The sequence below is a fragment of the Impatiens glandulifera genome, chromosome 3 (assembly GCF_907164915.1).
Source record: "Impatiens glandulifera chromosome 3, dImpGla2.1, whole genome shotgun sequence".
Taxonomy (NCBI): Eukaryota; Viridiplantae; Streptophyta; class Magnoliopsida; order Ericales; family Balsaminaceae; genus Impatiens; species Impatiens glandulifera.
Window position 1 is genome coordinate 29,567,773 of NC_061864.1, and position 22,052 is coordinate 29,589,824.

The 22,052-nt window shown below is 28.5% G+C and overlaps 1 protein-coding gene across 1 annotated transcript; it reads right to left on the reverse strand.

Moving 5' to 3' along the window:
• Nucleotides 1-13,403: 13,403 nt before the first annotated feature.
• On the reverse strand, nt 13,404-18,946 carry LOC124931866 (3-oxoacyl-[acyl-carrier-protein] reductase 4-like). The gene is made up of 11 exons (XM_047472442.1): nt 18,575-18,946; nt 18,208-18,353; nt 17,247-17,300; nt 15,842-15,922; nt 15,459-15,504; nt 15,294-15,388; nt 15,184-15,216; nt 14,955-15,089; nt 14,701-14,794; nt 13,843-13,925; nt 13,404-13,726 (listed from the first exon to the last, which is right to left on the reverse strand). The coding sequence occupies exons 1-11, from the start codon at nt 18,759-18,761 to the stop codon at nt 13,694-13,696; spliced, it is 987 nt and encodes a 328-aa protein (XP_047328398.1). The 5' UTR covers nt 18,762-18,946; the 3' UTR covers nt 13,404-13,693.
• Nucleotides 18,947-22,052: the final 3,106 nt, after the last annotated feature.

Here is a 22,052-nt window from a genome sequence, read left to right on the forward strand (position 1 = left end):
GCAGAAACTGAGTTGAGAAAATAGGTATATATGAACAAGGGTAGAAGGGAAATTATTATTAGGAAAAAATAAAATAAAATAAAAAGGAAAAAAATAAAATCAATTTTATACCTCAACTTTCAATAATAGTAAGTTAACTCTTTAACTTTTTTTAAAATTTATTTTATAAATGATTTAATGTGAAGACGGAACAAATTAGAGACACAACACAGACGCGACACGAGTCAGAAAATTGTATTTGTATTTTCGAGTCTAAAACACTAATAAATATAATTAAATATTTAATATAATAATATATTTATTTATTAGTATTATTTTATTTTATTTTTTATAATAATATAAGTTTTTAGTATATTATCATTTAAAAAAATTAAAAAACAAAATAAATAAGAAAAATAGTGAAAAATATCTGAAATTAAACTGAACATGAGATAATAAATATTTCATTTAGTTACAGGTTTACCTTGAAAAATATAATTATTTCTCATCATTAACCACTCATCAACTAAAATATTTTTTTAAAATAAAAATTTATTAATATATATTTTATCTAAATAATTCATTTTTTAATATTAATAAATTATATTTAAATCATTATTGAATTATTAAAATAACAAGGTATAATACAAGGCCATGGCTAATGGATTGAATTAAAGAAATATAAATTAATAATAATTTAAAATTTTAAAAGAGTTAACAATAATAATAAAAATAATAATTTAATACATTTGTTAAAATTGATGGATCAAAATATCCAATGGGCCAAAGTCCATGGCATCACTAATCATTAATTTTTATTTTGCATGCAATGGGCTGAATGACCTTCTTCACAACTATATAAATTTTCTGGACATGATTATTGTTACTTAATGTTAATTTCATAAAAGAAATTTAGGGGTATTAGATATTTTCATTCCTGTACTTTTGCACTTAAGTTTAAAATACTTTCATATACATTAGAATTTGTTTTATAAAACTTCTTATACAATTATTTTTATTTGATTTTGTTCATTTGTTTCTACCTTATTTCTTTCAATTCATCTTCTCAAAATAAAAGAAGACGAAGATTTTTTGCGCCATTTTTTCTTGTCATCTTACTTTACTCCAATAAACTAAGAGAAATGGTCGCCTACAAATTTCTTTCACCCACCAAGAGATTATTAATTTAGTATTTCTTTCATAATTATGTATAAAATAACCCAATATATTTTTGATTTCATTAGCTAGTACACAATATAACAATAATTTTTAAGTTCGATTATATATAATTAAAGAACCCCACAAACAAATTCTAAAAAGACTAAAATTGATTCTTTCGTGTCCCATAATACCATAGTTTTAAAATATGCGGTCTGACCGACAGTCTAACCAATTCAAACGTGAAACGGTTTATTGAACGGTCCGAATTTTGTCCTTAAAACGGTTATCTTTCAAACTAGTCAAAATCTGGTCCGATCGGACGATTCGACCGAAAAATCAAATCGATTATTTCCGGTTCGAAAGGTTATATTATAAACTATTAATCTTTTTTTTCTTTTCTGATACAGAAACTCTCATATCTATTTCTTTCCTCCGGTTTGAAACAAGAAAGAGACGAATATGAGACTATCATATGATTCATATCTCTTCCTTAATAGTTAACTCATCCTAACTCCTCATATCTAAATCCGTCTCTTCCTTCAAATCTACGGTTGTTGCTGGAACTCATCAATAAGTTTATCATTTATCGTATTTCCGATACTGTTATATGTATTGATATGTATGTATGATATGTAATTAGTAAGTGAATAGGAAGAAGATATGTAATTAGTAAGTGAATATGAAGAAGAGAATAAGTGACTATGAATCTGTGATGCATTTGGGTTTAGAAGAGAATAAGTGTGAATTTGTGATGTGTTTGGGTTTAGAAGAGAATAAATGTGAATATGTGATGTGTTTGGGTTTAGGGATGGTAAGTGTAAGTATATAGAGAGAGTTAATTAGGAAGGCAATAAGATTACAAATTATTTAGTAAATATGGTTAATAAACAGATAAAATTTAGTCAATATTATCATTATTTATTAATTATCTAGTTGTTTTCAAATCTTTAATATTTATTAATTTTTTATTGATTTGTTTGTTTAATTATTGATAGGTAATTGGTCGACTTATTAGGAATGTCTAATTCAGAAGCTACCTGTCTTAAACTAGAAGTCGAAACTCCAACAACACAATCAAGCGCTATTTCAAATGTCAGATCTAAGTTGGATGTAGTCTAAGAATATGTAATTCTACTCGAGCATATGGGTAAGAGATCAATTCAATGCACATTTTATGAAAAACTATTTATGGTGGAAGGATTTCTCGGTTCAAGCAACACTTAATGAGAATAAAAATAGATGTTGTGAAATGCAAACAAGTTTCAAGTGAAGTACGGGAAAAACTTATAGGCATAAATTCTGAGAATTTTAAAAAGTTGAAGGAGAAGTTGGTAAATTTAGAGAGTTTTGATAGTAAAAAAGTTACAATGCCAATGTCATCTTCAAAGAAAATATGTGTTGACAAAGTTTTTCAAACATGGTGTTTCTGATCATTCTCAACCAAGTATTAAAGTTGCATTACAAAGTAAGGAAAAATGACATGACACTAATTTAGCTTCGGCGATGTGGTTTTATGATGCTGGAATTCTATTTAATGCCTTGAACTCGCCTTATTTTTAAATAGTGATTAATAAGAGTATTATAATGAGTCATGAATATACATCCAACATATCATGCTTTGCGTGTTGGATTGTTGAGAGATGTCAAAAAATCAGTGGAGTTGATTGTTGAGGATTATAGAAAATATTGGAAGGACATGGGATACACAATTATGATAGATGGTTGGACGAATGGTAGACAAAGGTCTTTGAACATTTTTGTAGTCTCTTGTCCTAAAGGGATTACATTTGTCAAATCTTTTGAAGCATCGAGTTTTATCTTAGAGGTTTCAACATTGTCTTGTTTTCTAAGATTGTTGAGTCTTATATTCTTTTTAAATAAATAATCAATTTTAGTTATATTTTTTTTTTTTTTTTTTTTTTTTTTTTTTTGGGAAAACAGCTTAGTGCCATTTCATTAAAAAAACCCAAAAGAGGGAAAAAAATACAAAAGTTTAAGATCAGATCTAGACAATTTCTAGATTTGACAATGAAACAATAATTGAATTACAGACAATAACAATAATCAATTAGCGCCTACAACGTTTTTACTTTTATTCTACTTGTGATTTTTATTCTACTTTTATTCTACTTTTATACCAACCCTAAGTTCCTGGGTTCGAGCCCGTCGGGCGGCAAGTTCTGCGTCTGGTTAAATGATTAAGTGTGTTTGCGGGCTACATACTTAATCCGTTGTCCCATTTTTTATCCCCTCTTCTAGCCTAGCGGCAAAAAGAGGTGGATACCAACCCTAAGTTCCTGGGTTCGAGCCCGTCGGGCGGCAAGTTCTGCGCCTGGTTAAATGATTAAGTGTGTTTGCGGGCTACATACTTAATCCGTTGTCCCATTTTCTGCAATTTTAGTTATATTTGATTCAACTTATACTTAACTTTTTCTCGTGTAAGTTTTATATAATTCAATTTATTCGTCGTGGAAAGGAACTATAAAAAAAAAATGTATTTAAACACAAAATATATTAATTATAACTTCTGTTTTAGTTTATTACACAAAAATTAGGATAACAAATTATATTATTATAATGCAAAACACTATGCAACCATTATAATCTTAATAAAACGATACCTTTATTGACTTAATCAGCCTGGAAGAGTATATATATGAAAATCCATAGACTCGTAGGTAGGCCCATAAATAATTTTATTTTATATTTGTTTTTCAATGTCCTCCTTATGTGAATTCAAATATTAAGTACTGCCTTTATTTTAGCATTACCGTTAAAATATAATTAAACAAGGCTTGCAATTAATTGGATTCAACAGCTATTAGGCATAATTTGCAAACATTATACTAGAATTGGATTCCATTAAATAGTGTCATTTTTTTTAAAGTATACATAAATAACCACAAATTCAAAAATATTCATACTACAAATAACAATTCTAAATACTTGCCAAACTTCTACCTAAATCTTCAAAACTATTTTGACTTATTTTTCAACAATATTGTCTAGAAACTATAATATCAATTAATGTATTATTTAACTGAAATTTATTGTGTAATAATTATTATTTTTTATTTTTAGAAAGTAACACAACTCCATATTTTTTAAAGAGGAGTGATAGAGAGAGGGAATTTGGTGAGAGAATGACTTGCATCACCTTCATTGGTTGGAAAATGTAAAAGTGGGAGGAAAGAGAGAAATTATTTGATTTTTTCAGCGAATAAGATTATGCCAAATCATTCATTTACCAAATTCCCTCACATAATTCTCTCACATAATATTTCTCTTTTTTAAATTAATGTCCAAATAAGCATTGTTATTTAAACTATCTTAATGGATTAAAAACCTATTTTTTACTATAAGACTATTTTAAGAATGGTGTGTTGAAACAATTTTTTGAATGGTTAATTCTTATAATTGTTTTAAAAAATTCATGGAATATGATATAAACGAGAGTGATTACATTACATATATACACGAGTGCCTAAATATCACAAAACACACCCGAAATATATCAAGATTAACTGTTTAGAGAAAAGTAAAAGTAAAAAATAATCATCTCAACAAACAAACATAAGCCCTATAGTTAATTTCATTTTAATATTGAATGGATACACAATTTTCTGGCAAATTTTGATTTAGTTTATCAAATATTCAACATTAACTATATATTTGAATAAAATGAATAATTTTTCATCTTTTTAAAATCACTGAAATGCTATAAACATGATGAATATGAGTTGTTAAGTTACACAATTGAACTAGTTATGAAGATGTTGAAAGAAGATGTTCCATTCCATTAATAGATATATAGAAATTAAGAAGACAGAGGCAAGAAATAGAGAGAAAGAGAGATCTAGGTAGGTATCTAATTTGCTGAAATTCTCTCAAAATTAAAGATGGGTTTTTGAGAAGGCAATGCAAGCTAGGAAGAGAATAGCAGAGGAAGCACCATCTTCTTCAAGATTTGAACAACTTCTTTTGAACTTACTGTTCTTGCCCTGAATCTGAATTATATTATTATGATCATGCTTTATACTTCTTCTTCTCCTCCTCCTAATCATCATCATCCCCTTCTTCACTCCTTCTTCTTCTTCTCTTGCCACCATTCTTTTTACTTTCAAGTTTGAAAGAGAGATAGAGATTCTGTGTTTTTCTATGTCTCTGTTTGTTTCTCAATGCATGTGAGGACATCTATGGTGTGCTTCTATCCTCCACTATTTATAACCCCATTTTTCTTCTTACTTCTTTCTAAACCACTGTTTGTTTGGATTGGGGAACTTGTTTTTTTATTATAATATTGAAAAATTGAAAATTATTAATTTAAAACGCTTTAAATTTAAGTAAAAATAGCGTGGTTAATCATTTTAATTTTCAACTTTAAAATATTTTTTATAAAGAATTATGAAAAATTGGGTCGAGATTGTTTGGTTAAATAAACATGAGTTTATTTAAAAAATGTTGATGACAAGTTATTTTGAAATATATGTGTTTTATTTGTAAAAATGTTTTAAAGAATATGTGAGAAGATAGTGGGTTATTTGAATAAAAATAACTCATACCAAACTAGACATAAGCTACATATTCATTAAAAAAATATTTAAAAATAAAAGACATAAAATAATTTGAAATTTGAAAATAGTAATGATTTGTTCTTGAGAGTACAAAAGAGTCCAAAATTGTGCCACACCAGCTTAAGAGTGGTGACCACAGAATCATTGAAAGGTTTTTGGTAATAAAAGCAGGAAAGTTTATTATTATTATAATAATAAAATTTGATAATTCAAATATTAAGGCTGTTCTGTTCATGCAGAACAAGACATCTTTTTCTTTCCAACCCGTTACAAAAAAGTCCCAACGGTACTTTAATTTTATGAATTTTGAAATGTTCTCCCCCTTCATCTTTAAGAATTTAAACTTATTTTAAGCAAAAGACATGGTGAAATGTTATTATTGATTACAACTTAATTTATATCTACACTAATAGCTTAGTTGATTTTGGGTATTTGAAGGGTTTATATTAATTTAAGAAAAAATATTATTCATAATAAAGAAAAAGTTATTTATGTTTTTAATTAGTTGAATTATTATAATATTAGTTTGAAATTTTAAGTGACACAAATCGTGTCTAATAAATAAAAGGTCACGAATTCAATTCTTATTAATAACACTTTAAGTCGAAATAGAGAATAGGTAAGCTTGGTATATTCAACCAAAAAATATTTTAGTTTGTATTTAATTATAAAAATATTTTAATTTATAAATTGAATAATCAGATAATTAAATAATAAAAAAATTGATATCATAACAAGCTCAAGTCATAAAAATATACTGTGAGATTTATATAAGTTGAATCCCTAATTTTGAGAATTTGATTTTTGTTTATTGTATATTACAAAATTATAAAAATATTATTGACTAATTTGTCTATCATTTTGTAGTTGTATTTGGACCTATTTTTTACAATTATCAAATCTTAAAAAAAAAAAAAAAAATTTATAAATCACAATTTTGCCCCTGAACTATTATTATTTAAGTATTCTTTTCTTGATCCTAAACTTCCTCAAGTTGTTCATCCTTCCTTACCCATCATTTTAAATAATTTGCAAATTATGTCATTTTTAATTATGTAGTATTTGAAATATAAGTATAGATTCAACTCAGAATACACTCATCCCATAGAATAATCACAATATCATTCATTTAATTAAAATGATTTCATTTTTCATTTTTCATACACTTCTTTGAATGAAAACAAATGCTCTTCTTTGATTATTCATAATGGAAAATAAAGATTCTATTGAATTTCTTTTATAAATGATTAGTCTATGAAAAAAATTATTTAAAGGTAGATGACAATGTGCAAACCAGAATAGAGAGTTCACTTACTATCTTCACTCGGTTCTATTTTCATAATAAATTTTACTATTATTTTTGCGTAGTTCGGTTTCAAAGAATTTTAGACGTCGTTTATCATATTCTATAAAAAAAAAAAATTAAAAAAAATTCTATAATAAAATTATGTTTTTATATAGTATATATAGCGTAATATATTGAAAATCCATATTATTATTATTTTATAAAATAAATTTAAAATTTTCATCATAATAAAGAATAAATAAATATATTTATAATATTACATATTTAATTATGTTTAGTGTTCAGAAAATGAGACATAAATATCACCCTGTTAAGGAGGACAATGAGATCGGGATAGAAAATGTATTTTACAATTTCCGCATCATTCGGAGATATTTTTACTATCAATCTGTCCTGTTTGGTTTTAGTTAGAGAATTATTGCAAGGACCATTTATGTCATATTTTCTAAAAAATAATTTTTTCTATATAAAATGATGTTTTTATAAAGTATATATAACGTGAATAAATAAATATATTGATTATATTATACATTTTAATTCTATTTATTAGTGTTTGAGTCGAAATTATAGTGAAATTGGAGTGGTGAACACAAATATCATTCTAAACCATCCCTTTAACTATTATTCAAACCGAAAAAATTCCAAATGGGACAATTCATATCGAAAATAGCGGGACGAATTATAATTGACTTCCTTAATTCCTGTCACATCCCGATAAAATCGAAAAAAATCACTTTAATCAGACAATTCAAATAAAAAACCGAAACAAATTATAATTGTTATCTTCAATTAAACAAAACATGACAATAAAAAAACACAAAACCACAAATTAATATACTTTTAACTTAAATAAAATTAGTAAATAATGACATAGAGAGTTCGAAAGCACCTCAACCATTGTGATAAATATTTTTTATTCTACTTGATGGAAGGAAGACAATGAAGTTGCTCATTGTTATTTATTGATGACAAACCATAACCCTATCTTTTCATTTGAAGTTCATTATTCCATTGTTGATCATGCTTTTGTCTTGTAACAATTTGTATCTTCTTACTAGGTTATTTTTTGCCCTAATTGTTAACTTAAAATATCATATATGTCACAACTCACATGCTCCATTGTTATTTATGATCAATCTTCTTAATTCTAAATATATATATAAAGCATCTTCTTTTGAATAGTAACAATGTGACACTCCCTCATAACCCACTAATAATAAAAGGACAGACAACCATAGTTATTTTGAGATGAGAATGTTGGAACAATTAGGTCTCTCTCCTAAGGATCATCCACTTTTATGAATTTTATTTATTTTATCTTAAGTAACTAATGATTATTTGTATTGTTTCAAATATGATTTTTCTCTATTTATAAAAACTAGTCTAAAATCTGATAAAGTGTTTGAAGAGGCTAATTGAAGATTAATTAATTAATCCTTATCTAAATATATAGTATTTGTATGATTGAGCAGCTGGACTCTTTGGCAGTATACTGTAATGTAGTGAATTTATCTTTCTTATTCCCTAATCATATGCAATAATTTGGCTTAGCTGTACAATATTATATTTTCTTATAAACATGGGTCCAAATATAATTTAATGATTATTTTCAATTTCATTACTATCCATAATATTTGTATTGATAAATTCTTTTGCATTATTTGGAATAGAGTGAAATTATAATATTGTTTGAATTCAAATTATAAAAAAAATGAGTTATTTAATAAAAATAATTAAATAGTATTAATATATAATGTAAATGATAGATTCTTGTCATCATTCTTTTTCAATGTAAAATTAAAGTGGACAAAAAAGATATGGGTTAAAGATAATCAATATTAAAGTTGAGGAGTCAAAAGAAAATTGAGAAAAAAAATCAGGGACTTGGATGAGATGAGGTTTTGAGTATGCATATCTTAGTACTAGCTACTAGAAACCAACCATTTCATAGATTGTATTGGAATATGAACCAATCAACAAATTTATGTACATTTTTTATTTTTATTTCTTTATTATTACCTTGAAAAGAGGAAATTAATTATTTAAAAAGGCATTTTGATTAGTCTTTAGTATATGTAATCAACTATTTGGATAGGAGTTGAGTTTTAAAAAAAAAAAATTATTATTTAAAAAGTTTTTATTGACTATGATTTTAAAGAGTTTGGAATTTTTTTATAAATTTAAAATATATTCAATATATAATGATAAAATAAAAAATAATAATTTAAAATAAAAATTATTTTAATATTTTGATTAATAAATTGAATAATGTAAATAAGATATTTTGATTAATAAATTGAATAATATAAATGAGTGTGGAAGGAGATGATATTTTTTTAGATTGAACCAGTTTTAATATACTTAATCTTATTATTTTTAAATTTAGTTGGATTAAAGAGAAAATGAAGTAATATAATAGGAATGGATGTTTTTTTTTAAGAGTAAAATTAAAAATGTTATATATGTTGATTTGATATTTTTTTATGGAATTGTTATTCAAGTAGACTTTATTATTGAAATAAGATAAAGAAAGTTCCAAATATGAAAAACAATGCTTTAATATAATTTACTGTTAAAACAAATTCTTAATTCTTTTTTAACAAATGATAGTTTTATTAAAAGGTTAATGAAATAATACAAATTTACAAGAAACATCTATTATAATTAACGAAATCAAATATGCATAATGCATCCAAAATATTTTGGAGTTCTTGGCTTCATAACAAACAAAGTAAATTAATTGCTGCGTTTATCATTGAAATTTAATGGTTCACTCGATGTTAAGAACTTCTTTTATTAACTTCGCTTGCATTTCAAAGTTTGATTTACAATTTTTGCATGATTATTATTTTGTTTAATATGATTGTATCCATATTTTTTCTCTCCTATTTGTTTGCTTCTTTCTAAATATTGATGGAAAAGACATTGATATAATATTTTTTTTTATTGATAATTTAATGTTAAAATGGAACTCTTAACTTTTATTTATTTATTTAAAAAACGAAATTATCTTATGCTTACTTGGTGGTTGTATAAACATATTTTGCAAACAAAACCTACAATTCAATCCTTCAAAGAGAAAAACCCCAAGTCCAAATAAAACAATAAAAACTCAACAAAAAAACACACAACTAATCCAAAACTAAAATTCTTACAAAAATAATAATCAAAAGTGTGAAGACTGAAACTTATGATTTGAATTTTTACATTCTACGAACAATAAATTTTTAGTTTTATCTCGTTTCATTCTTGAAGATCATGGTTTATTCAATTTATATATCAAAAAATCTTTGACAAAGATCCTTTCGAGGCAGAAAGGAGGCGAGTTTTGGCTTCTTTAGTTTGTATTCTTATGTTTGAATATCAAAATTAGTTTGGTCAGAAATTTTGGGGTCCAAACTGTACTTAATTTTCTTCTATTTTCAAGGGACTGTTATATAGATAATAACCAATAACTTCTAAAAACACAAATTTGATGTGTTTGGTTGGATACATTATATAAAATACTATTTATGTAGTCTTCTCTTATTTTCTTAATCATATATTTAAAATGATAGACTAGCAATTTTGTCTAGTATATAAGATAATGATGACTAGATATAATCATAAATTAAATAATTGATGTTAGATTGTAAGTACATAGTAAGTATAGGGTCCATTTTACAAATTTTAAATGCTAAAAGGGCCAACCTTGTCCATAGGATCATGTGCAATGGCACATGTGAGCATGTGATGATGATCTATCTTCATCCTAGGCTGTTCTTCTTTTAGGGGCCCAACATGTGCTTAATACTCTCCACATGCATTTTCACCCTTAATAATTTTTCATTTTTTTTCTGTAATGTTATAATTGCAACTTCACTATTCAACATGCATGCATCTAAGATATTAATGTAAACTCTTATTTGTTCTAAGAGTTACTATAAATATTGCTTCTAAATTTGTAATTATCATGATAGGCCCGAAGATTTGACTACCCTAAACGAGTTTAGTTTGTCTTGTGCCCAGTTACCATAGTAATTATGGGTCTATCTTTATTCGAACAGCCGAGTTTTATGCAAATTTGAAAGTAACAATATGCAATTATCGACGTGATGTTAGTTGAGTGGAGTGTATCGAAATGATGCCATCAAGAAATTAGATCAATTAACGGGTTTTTGATTAAAATAAAAGAGTGGATAAGGGCAAAGATTGCATATAATAAATGCATGTTATGAGTGGATGGTTTAAGATGACCCCAAGTATTTGGTGATAAGTGACTGAAAGAGACAAGGAATAGTGAGAGGACAATGAGACCATAATTCTGAAAATATGAGGTTCATGGGGACATATTCTTTTAGGACATGGGTTGTTCTCCATTCAAAGAACATACCTTTAAGGAGGACTTCCAAATTGAAAGGTAGGGTTCCTCATGGGTGCATGCATTCATCAATTTGGATGAATTATTAATATTGTTTTTTTTGTTAACTTTAATTATAGAACGAGATGAAAGAATAAAGACGGAACAAACAAACAAACGAGTCTATTATGTCATGGGACCTCTTCAAAAGACGTGGCTATTAAGGTGCCTAAAAAAAGATCTTTGGAGTTTCGTTGTATATCTTTTTAAAAATATTTAGCACTAAGGAACATTGTGAATGATTGAGGTTAGGAATTGTTCTTAGTCTAGAGATAATGGAAGTTTTAGGCTATGTCAACACCATTGATATGTAGCACATTGGATGTTGGCCTCACCCTAGTCTTTGTCCAAGGGGTAAAGAGGTAATTGGACAAGCGAGGTTAGAGTGTTCGACATGACACCTTTGGATATTTTTCTCGCAAAGGGACAACGTTAAGATGTGAGGGTGGTAAGTATCCTAGGTTGACTTACATTAGAAATTGTCAATAAGTTTAATTTCCTAGGTCATAGTCTTATTGGCCTAGAGAGAATAACTTGGACCATCAGCAATCAAATGCCCAATAGTTGAAATCATCTGATCTGATCGAACTCTTCAATTTGATATAAGATTTCTCATGTTTAGTACACTAAAAAAATATTGTGCTTTCCAAGTCTATTTTATCCTTAGGATAGAGACAAATTGCACTCATTTTATGGAGGAAAAAGTGTTTATTGAGAACACCTCTCTTATCTCTTATAGAGGGGGATAATTTATAATTTTTGAATGTTGAGTAGAAATCATTTTATTGGCTTCATCACGATCTGAAATGGTTTGTTTCACTATGAGTTAGGCGTTTTACTAGCTCGAGTTGTTGGGATGTTTTAATAATTTGTAGGACGAACGTTTTTATACAAGTTAAATTACGGTTTACTAACTAATATTTTTTTTTATAAAAACGCCTTAAGTTGAATGAGATGGTTATTAACAAATATTTTTATAAGACCGGTATAAATTGAAGTTGGAGAATATGGGCAAAAACTGATATTTTCACTAAGGTTACTTTCTCGAATAGTGTAGCTTAAAATCAATTTTACAGACATCCAAAGTTTACAAATAAATTAGGGAGGTTAGATAATAACATCTCAAGCAATTGACAGTCTTAAGTGATATACAACATCTATCATCATTTACATGCTTATGCTTATATGGCACAACTCTATTAGGCTGTCAGTTGCCTTTTGAGATATTATTTAAGCATAGTCTAAGATATTAATTTTATAAAGACATTTTGAGTGAACATGTCTGTATAACCAAGAAAATGCTAATGATTTTAGTTGGTGATGTTATTATTATTATTATGAAGGTCGCACTAAAAAAAAACGGGGTCATCTCATTAGGTTCAGAATAGTGCGCCAAAGAAAAGATTTGCAATTTTATTCCTACCACACCAGCCATATGGTCACTATAAGATTAGTGCGCCAACTAATGTGTAAATTTTTTTATTCTAATAATATACATGAAATACCCCTTTTCAAACACACTAAGATAGCCCTTATGTGGAGGGTTGTAATTTGTAAATCCTTATAAGTAAAATACATAACTCTTTCATACAGGTCATGCAATTCCTGTATAGTCAAATTTTGTTTGAACCCTCCTGATCAATAGGTACCTACCAAATTGAGGGAAGAATCTTGATATGGTAAAGCCATACCCATTACATGAAGGACCGAATATGATTAACTTAAACTCCTTTTTCTATACTTATTTTGGCCCTTATTCTGGTCAACCCTCCACCATTGCAGCTGGTCCCTAAATATCTGATCATTGGATGCCCTAAGGCTTAGGGGCTTGTTTGATATGGGTTATTTGAAATTATTTATAAATATAACCCATTATTCAATCAAGTCAAATCAATCATTTATTTTTCATAAATATAGTAAATAATAATGACATTTCAATCATTTTACTCAAATAACCAGCTTCTTACATCAAACAAAACCCAGATCAAAATGTGCTGAAAATCTATTAATTCACCCACTACATGAACATTGATCATTTAAAATGATCCATTTGTTTAGTCCCTCAAGTTAAGAGTAAAAAATGAGATTGAAAAGCATTTATGGAAAAGAGATTGGAAGAGGTCACAGATAACTCACACACTAACTGTTCCATCTAGCTGCTAGGGGCTTTCACAAGATCAATATATAATAATAATAGGTGCTTCCTCCTCCAACAAAATGAAAAAAAAAGGAAGAAATACCTCATTAAGCTTTCGGGATCTCTCTTCTACTATGTTACATTACCATTCCTCCATCAATTGTCACAACCTACATTACAATAATCAAATATGCTCAAACTATTCATTTCATCTACCTACTACTATACTATTATTACACCACACACATACATTTTAAACTTTTAACTACAAAGGCACCAGCCATACCTGTCCAGTAATGTAAGATGCAGCAGGATTAAGAGCTAAGAATTCCACTACTCCTGCAACTTCCTCTGGTTGTCCATACCGGCCTGCGTTTAAATTTATGATAAAAAATCAAAGTTGGGTACACAAGAAGAATAAGATATATATGATATAACTTGGAATGTCCATAGTCCTTGATCACATCCTCACTCACTAAAAAATGCACTATGCTCAGCAAAATCAAATAGGTGTATTACTTACTAGAACACTGAACATGAAATATCTCGTAGGCTATGTATGATTCACGCGGAATAGAAATTAGAATTGGGAGTCCAATTCCATATCGTTTGACACTTAAAATAAAGAACTGGAATTATAATTCCAATGGAATTGAATGTATTCAATTTCATTATACTTCAGACTTAATCATAGATATCTATATTACCATTGCATCCAAGACTATTAATGATTTTACCAAACATGAGAATTGAAGTGAATCAATTCTTATAAAATTAGAATTCTAATTCTGCTTCCAACTCCAATTATACACATCAAAACATAGCCTTACTATTAAAGACTAGGGCCTTGTTTGATGAAGGGAAATTTGGATTTAATTCAACAACCCTTTATTGCCTCATCATCAAAATTTTCAAATTATCAACTAAAATACCAAATTACCCTTACTTTATTTTTACAACATTTTAAATATTAAATACAACAGATATTTTACTCTTTTAACCTAAAATAACCCCAAATAATCCACTTTTTCATAAAACAAGTTTTTTTTTTCCAAAATAATTGAAATATTTATATAAAAAGAAACCTACATCAAACAAACTCCAGAATTTATATTGAAAGAGCATCATAAGCATTGTCACTCACCTAAGGGAATGGTGCTCAAAATTTTCTTTTCAATATCATCTCCAAGCTTAGCAGTCATATCAGATGCAATAAAACCTGGTGCAACAGCATTAACCTATAAAAAATAAATGTAATATTTGATCGGTAAAACGATAAACACAATGAAACAAAGAGAAAACTATTAAATTATGAAATACAATGACTTTTTGCATCTATACATGTTGATAATCTACATCTTAAAAGAGAACAATGCTTATTATTCATTCCGGACTTACATTGATATTCCTGCTCGAATATTCCTTTGCGACACTTTTGGTAAATCCAATCACTCCAGCCTTTGCAGCACTATAATTGGCTTGACCAGCATTTCCAACCAAACCAACCACAGATGCTATATTGATTATTCTTCCCTGATATTTTCAGACTCTATTCATCATTATTTCACAAGAAAACAATGCAAACAACTCCAACTCCTCGCCTATCAATAAATAACAGTGAAGTTACCTTTTTTTTTTTCATCATAATCTTGGCAGCAGCCTGTAAGAATTACAAGATTTTTTTTAAGTAATACACAGAATTGCTGCAGACAGATAGAAAATCAAAACTACACAGACCTGTGTGCACAAAAATACTCCAGTAAGATTTAGATCAATAACTTCCTCCCACTGAGATTTCTTCATCCTCATCAACAATCCATCCCTAGTAATTCCTATATTGGCAAATTTAATATTCAACAATATATCAAAGAGCCCATGAATCAAGGGAAGTAGATTTCTAACCTGCATTATTTATCAGCACGTCAATTGTTCCCCATTGGTCAACTACCTGCGAATGTGAGAACCAAGTCATTAGTTGCAAGCGTTGGAAAGTGCTAATAAGGATATATTTACTGATAAGAGAGCTTAATTATACGCAATGCATGTTCATCCTAAATCTGATCAAATTCTATAATTTAGCAATTTATTTTATCTGAACTTCTAATAATTTAACATGACTTAGAGAACAACTATCTTGCTGCTTTTTCTAAAGGTAGAACTGTAGAAGTGTTATTTACACAAAAAGGAGAGCGCAAATAGGCTAATCTATGTCTAAAAGTATCCAGATGCAAAAATAGCAATGCATCAAGACCCTAAGATTTGATCAATCTGCAAAATTGTCTTACCGCTTTGATCATTGAGTTTACATCGTCTTCTTTAGACATATCCCCACCAAAAGTTATAGCTTGACCTCCACTTGCTTCAATCTGCAAAATAAATTTAATGAAGAACTTGCTGGCAACACATTTAGGACCTAAGTATCATTAGACAACCAACCTAAATGGTAAAAATTAAAATACTTTGACTTATGGGATATGTATAGGCCGTTACTGAATGTACAAAGCTAGGATTGATATTTTGGTCACAAAATGTTAAATACATTTTTTGAAGAGAAGATGGGTGCAAGTATCCAGTAGTAAGGTTAACGCTTGTTAAAAAAACTACATCAAATGATGCTTTTGGGGTGGTAAACAATATTTGTTTTCCCATGAACTCCCATTTGGGAATGAAATATCTAACCATTAAACTAAATCTTAAGTTCTAATCAACCTAAATGATGCTTCTTTTCTGCTGAAGCATTTTTCCTTAAATTCATTAGTTTTCTCCTTTACATCTTCCCTTTTATTGGATTGATGCTGCATCAGCTATCGCATTGCTTCTTTCAACATAAGGTTATGGGATTGTGCAATAAATTTGCAACATCTCAACAAGACCAGATCAAAAATTCTTTGAAGTTCCGGTCCTGTGCACCTCAGATGATATCTCATAGGAAGGGTTTCCAATGAACACAGCATAATTGTACTAGGTGTAGGAATAGGCCAATTTGTTAAAAGTGATCACAATCCTTGGTGAATCCATCAATATAATCAATCAATCCAAATCACATCTTGAGTCTATATTAAGATAAAATGCTGCAATTTAGTCACAAGAAACTTATTTCATCAGCTGGAAGATTCATTTCTGTAGAAATCTGATATACAAATTACATTTATAATTACACTACTTAAGCTTACAATTGGGGGTCTAGCAAGCTCATCATTCAAAATTAAGCCCACAATTACATACATGCAAATGTAATTTGTACAACAGATATCGAAAGGTTCATGCAGAGGTGCAAAACTGCAGAAGCAAAGAGTTAGCAGAAATTTGAGCATGAACAGAAAGGAACTTGCTTCAATAGAAAAATGCATACTGGTGTTTTCCAATTAGGAAGACTCGGTGGTCACGACCATGTCAAGTGATATCAAGGGATGCATCTAATCTCAAGGTTCCAAATAAGAAGCTCAAACTAAATCCATGACAAAGATAAAATTGTAGTTCTTAGTGGGGATGCCATCTGAAGTATTCTTAGCAGTATAACTACAGCCAGGAAATATTGATGCAAGGAATTAATACAACTGTCAATCACCACAAGAAGGGGTCCAAAATTAAAGAATTAAGATTGTGCATTGCATGGACTAAACTACATTGTTAGTCAAAAAAGAGAGACTAAGGTACATTGCATAAGGATCTGAATGAAACCAATCAGACCTCTTTGGATACTTCTTCTGCTTCCTTTGATGACCTAGCATAGTTCACCAGCACCTATAAAAACAAGAGAAATCCGTTATCAAAAAGTGTTTATTTTTTAAATTGCTGAACTTCATGTTTTCAATATTGACAGCAAAATAAGGAAGTTCGTTACACATATGACTCATCAGCTGTGTAGCAAGCTGTAGAGCAGCGGTACTACCTAATACAATAAAGCACTTGAAAATTTCAGAGTTCCAGATATGAGGTATATCTAAAATCCATAATCAAACTAGTTATAGTAAACTTCTGTTATGCGATGAAGCTTTAGCAATCTAAAAATTTTGGGTCTTATTCCTATAATTTAAGCCTTTGTAACGATCTGCATATTTCATCTAATCGTGTGTGCACCTTCAAATTCAAGTTAACTCTGAAACTTATGTCCTTGAACAGGGAGGACTGAGAATTATTCGAATACTAATAGTCTTGCATGAGCAATCGTTTCCTTGGGTATATCTTCAAATTTCTCTAGTGAATGTTTTGAATCAAAATAAGAAATTATCTTTAAATAGCCATGGAAATAAAAGACACATTATTGTTACAATTTAGTTGGACTCTTAGCTAAGCCAACACTTTAGAGAAACATGCATTCTTCACCAGCCAAACATCTAGATGCCAGTAATAAAAATCTCGAATCTACAAAACTCTACAACAACTAGACTATGAAGATCCAGTTAATAGAACGACCAAACTAGAATTCCAGAAAAATATTTCGAAGGTGGCCAAGCAGTCAAAACAGTATTGCTGAAAGTTGATATTTACAACTAGTGTAAGAGTTGCAATCATTTTCCTATTGTAATACTCATTGCACCATCATTTGAGTTGACATCACATGCTGACTAGTTGAAATACATATTTCACAAACAACGAGAATATAGATATAGTTCTTTAACATTTAATACTTTACATCTAGACTACCAACCTTACATCCAGCCTTTCCCAAGGCTAATGCAATTGCTTTGCCGATACCTCTAGAAGCTCCAGTCACGATAACAACAGGTGATTCAACAACTTTCTCAGTTACATCAACACTAGCTTGCTCAACTGCTGCAACCTGTGATCTAATCCCTGCAACACCAGTTTCCTCAATCAATCCAACATTAACGTACTCATTTAGTGCAGATGTTCAAGGAAACTACAAAACTGAGTAGTAGAGATTCAGATCAGGACAATGTGTCTCCTACGCAAGTCTATAATTATCCAATAGTTCGATGCTAAAGGCAAGCAATTAGATGCAAACATTCATGTTGTTTGAAACAAAAGTAGTGAGAAATGCAAATGAAGTGTACCAGAAGAAGTAGAAGACGATGACCATCGGTTTTGTAGTGGAAGACGGAGGTGAGGATATAGCATTCCAGCGGGAGAGAGAGAAGTAAAACGGCGATGAGAGATATGACGGGAAAATAAGGCAATTGAAGAGGATATCTTCTCCGGAACTCCAAGAGAGGTGAAGGCAGTAGCAGCATAAGCAGCCATTGAAGGATCTACTGATAAGAACAAAGGTCGAGTGAAAACGATCGATCAACTTCGAATGTAGAGTGTATATGCAAAGGAGGAAGAGAGAGAGATGATTGATGAAATGAGCAGTTGAATGGCGTGAACTTCGCCGAATTGGGGTTGTTTGGATGAAACCTAGCACTTTAGGCTAGCGGAGCAGGAGCTACTCCAAAGTGTGTAGTACTAAACTATTATGTTTTTAATTTTTTTAGAATTTTATTTATTTATTTATTATAATTAACTTTTTTTTTTGTTATTAATTTGATTATAAATAGGTGTGTGATTATGAAAACTAACATGTAGTCCGTCAGTGTATTTACACGAATAATAATAAAAAAATTTATAAAAAAATATTACGGTAAAAATGTAATATTATTTTTAATTTTATTTTTAATCGTTTTAAATATAGATGTTTAATTTTAAAAGTGTCCGGATTATCGGGTTGAAAACTATGGTCAATTTTATTTTTAACCGTTTTAAATAATGATGTTTAATTTTAAAAGTGTCTGAATTATCGGGTTAAAAACTGTGATTAATTTAGATATATATGTGAGAGTAATGGATATTTGTGTCAGATTGTGGGTTGACCCGACCATAAACTTAAAACGGTTAAAAATAAAATTAAAATATTATATGTATGTTCGAACTTGCAACATAACAAAGAAATACAAGCATTTAACCAACTAAGCTAATAAAATTTTATAATTTAAATTCAACAACAAATTTGATGAACGCGGAATATTTTAACAATATAAGGTTCAAATTTTAAACTAATATATTATATATATATATATAGTGATGCTTAATTTCAAAAGTGTCCGGATTGCCGAATTAATTTATATATATGAGAGTAAATAGATATTTGAGTCGGATTGTAGATTAACCCGTCCATAAACTTAAGGTTAAAAATAAAATAAAAAATGATATATATGTTTCGAACTTGCAACTTAACAAAATAAGTATAACCCTTTAACTAAGTGTGATTGAAATGTGGTTTGCCTAGGAATAATATGTTGGTATCAATTGAAAGTGGTTAAAAAATAAGAATCAAATATTTGATTGATCAAAATGTGAGGTCACAATGCTAAATATTAAAAAATATGAATCAAATATTTGATTAAAAAGTGATAGTGTAAGGTCACAAGATAAGAAGTTAATTCGGAAAAAATATGTGAGAAAATAAGTTGTTTTATCGAAGTGAATAAAATATGGAATTAGATTATTCTATTTTTTATTTCAATATATTATTCGCGATTTATTAAGAATTTTAAACATTAAATATATATTATTATTTTTATTATTAATTTTATTTTAGCAACCTAACAAAAACAAATACAACTCTTTAACCAGGTGTGATTTGGACGTGGTTTGTCGATGGATAATAGGTCGGTATCAATTTAAAATTGTTATAAAATATGAATCAAATATTTGATTTCACATATTTTATTAAGAATTTTAAACATTGACTATATATTATTATTATTTATTTTATTTATATTTTTATCCGTGTGCATCGCAGTAGAATCTTTCCAGTATATATATATAGATTAATTAGTTAAAAAGTTAAACTTATATTATTAAAATGTATCGCGTTCACCAAATTTGGCGTTAAATTAAAAATATAAAATCTTATTAACCAAGTTGGATAAAAAGTTGTACTTGTTTTATTATGTTGCAAGTTCAAAACATATCTATAGCATTTTTTATTATATTTTTTTTTTCCATTTTAAGTTTATGGACGGATGAACCTCAATCCGACCCAAATATTCATTTACTCTCACATATATATCCAAATTAAGTACCGCTCTCAACCCGGCAATCCGGACACTTTGAAAATTAAGCATCATTATATAGATACTAGAGTTGAACTGATCTTCGTTTGTGAGATTGAAACATAGATCCATCAGTGGGAAAATTGTTAGTTTGCAAATGATAATGAACATCTTCATTAGAACTTTCTGAAGTAGTCGGTGCGTACAAGAAGCAACAATATTAGAGCTTCCTCTCTATTCAGCTGGTTCCTCTTTTAAGGAATTCAAGTAGGAGAAACCTTTCATAAATCTTATTTAAGATTTAGGGATTAGGGCATCAATTTATCTAAAATATAAATATTTAAAAAGTTAAAAACACACTATTTGGCCACAACATAAAATGACAGTGGCTACCAACAGCGAGGCTAACGTGGTTCCGTCGTTAAATTTAGTCGCGCTGCAAAATGATACATTAGAAATGTTTTGTTAAATATATTAATATATTTCTTTTAACACTAAATATTTAGAATTGGTTTTTGAAATTTCACATTTATGAGCTCTTAAATATATATTTTTATAGTTGTAAAATCATTTACTTATATAGCAAATAGGGTGCAATCCCTTTAATCAAATTCCTGTATAGATTTTCTTTTCAAGTTTAATCAATTAATAATCTTGGATATTTATAGCTTGAACAGAAATTTAATGTATAATGATTTTCCATATTTACTTTATTTTGTTATTTTATCAAATTTAATTGAAATGTCTAAATTTTATTTGTGATTTCGCACGACTACATTATACTATTATTTTAGGAAACTATACCCAATATTGGTTGTAGTTCTTATATTGTATGAATACACCAACATTGGTCAAGTTTACAAACAGAAGGTCTGCCTAGGGGACATGGTATACAATCTGATGCCTTTTTACATAATTCGTTTGATTCAATAATAGATGTGTTTTTTATCCAACAAGCACACTTTCCTTCAATGCAAGAGCTTTGTCCAATTTCGCAGAATTTGCAATCCGCTTGCGTCTTACAATTTAAAGCCTCCGAGAATAGTAAACCTAAGAATGTCAGGTGAACTATTAGAGTAGAAAAAGAGGCGTAAATATTTCAAAACTCTTATCTAGTTTTAACTATATTCCATCTTCTTAAAATATCATTTTGTATAAATTTTTCTTCTTAATCTAGATCTAGTTTTAAACAATATAGTCTAAGTATATTTGTCAAACATTATTATTATTTAAAATTATAATTGATAAATAAACTAGGATATATATAAAAATTATAAATAATAATATGATTGAAGGAGAAAGACTTACCTAGTAAAAGCATGAAAAGAATGAGTTGAATAGAATTCTTTCCCATATCTTTCACTTAGAGTAACTAAGCAATAAGCAAACAAAATATGGAAATGCTTAATTTTTTTCTTTCACTGACAAGTCTCTTAACTTGCTAATGTATATATATATATATATAAATATAATATATAATATAGATGATTGGTGTGAA

Coding starts and splice junctions, on each gene's coding strand:
- LOC124931866 (XM_047472442.1), bottom strand. CDS start 18,761: ATGGCTGCTTATGCTGCTACTGCCTTCACCTCTCTTGGAGTTCCGGAG. Junction 15,217..15,293: donor GAGTATTTTTGTGCACACAG/GTCTGTGTAGTT, acceptor TAATTCTTACAG/GCTGCTGCCAAGATTATGAT. Junction 15,090..15,183: donor TTATGATGAAAAAAAAAAAG/GTAACTTCACTG, acceptor TGAAAATATCAG/GGAAGAATAATCAATATAGC.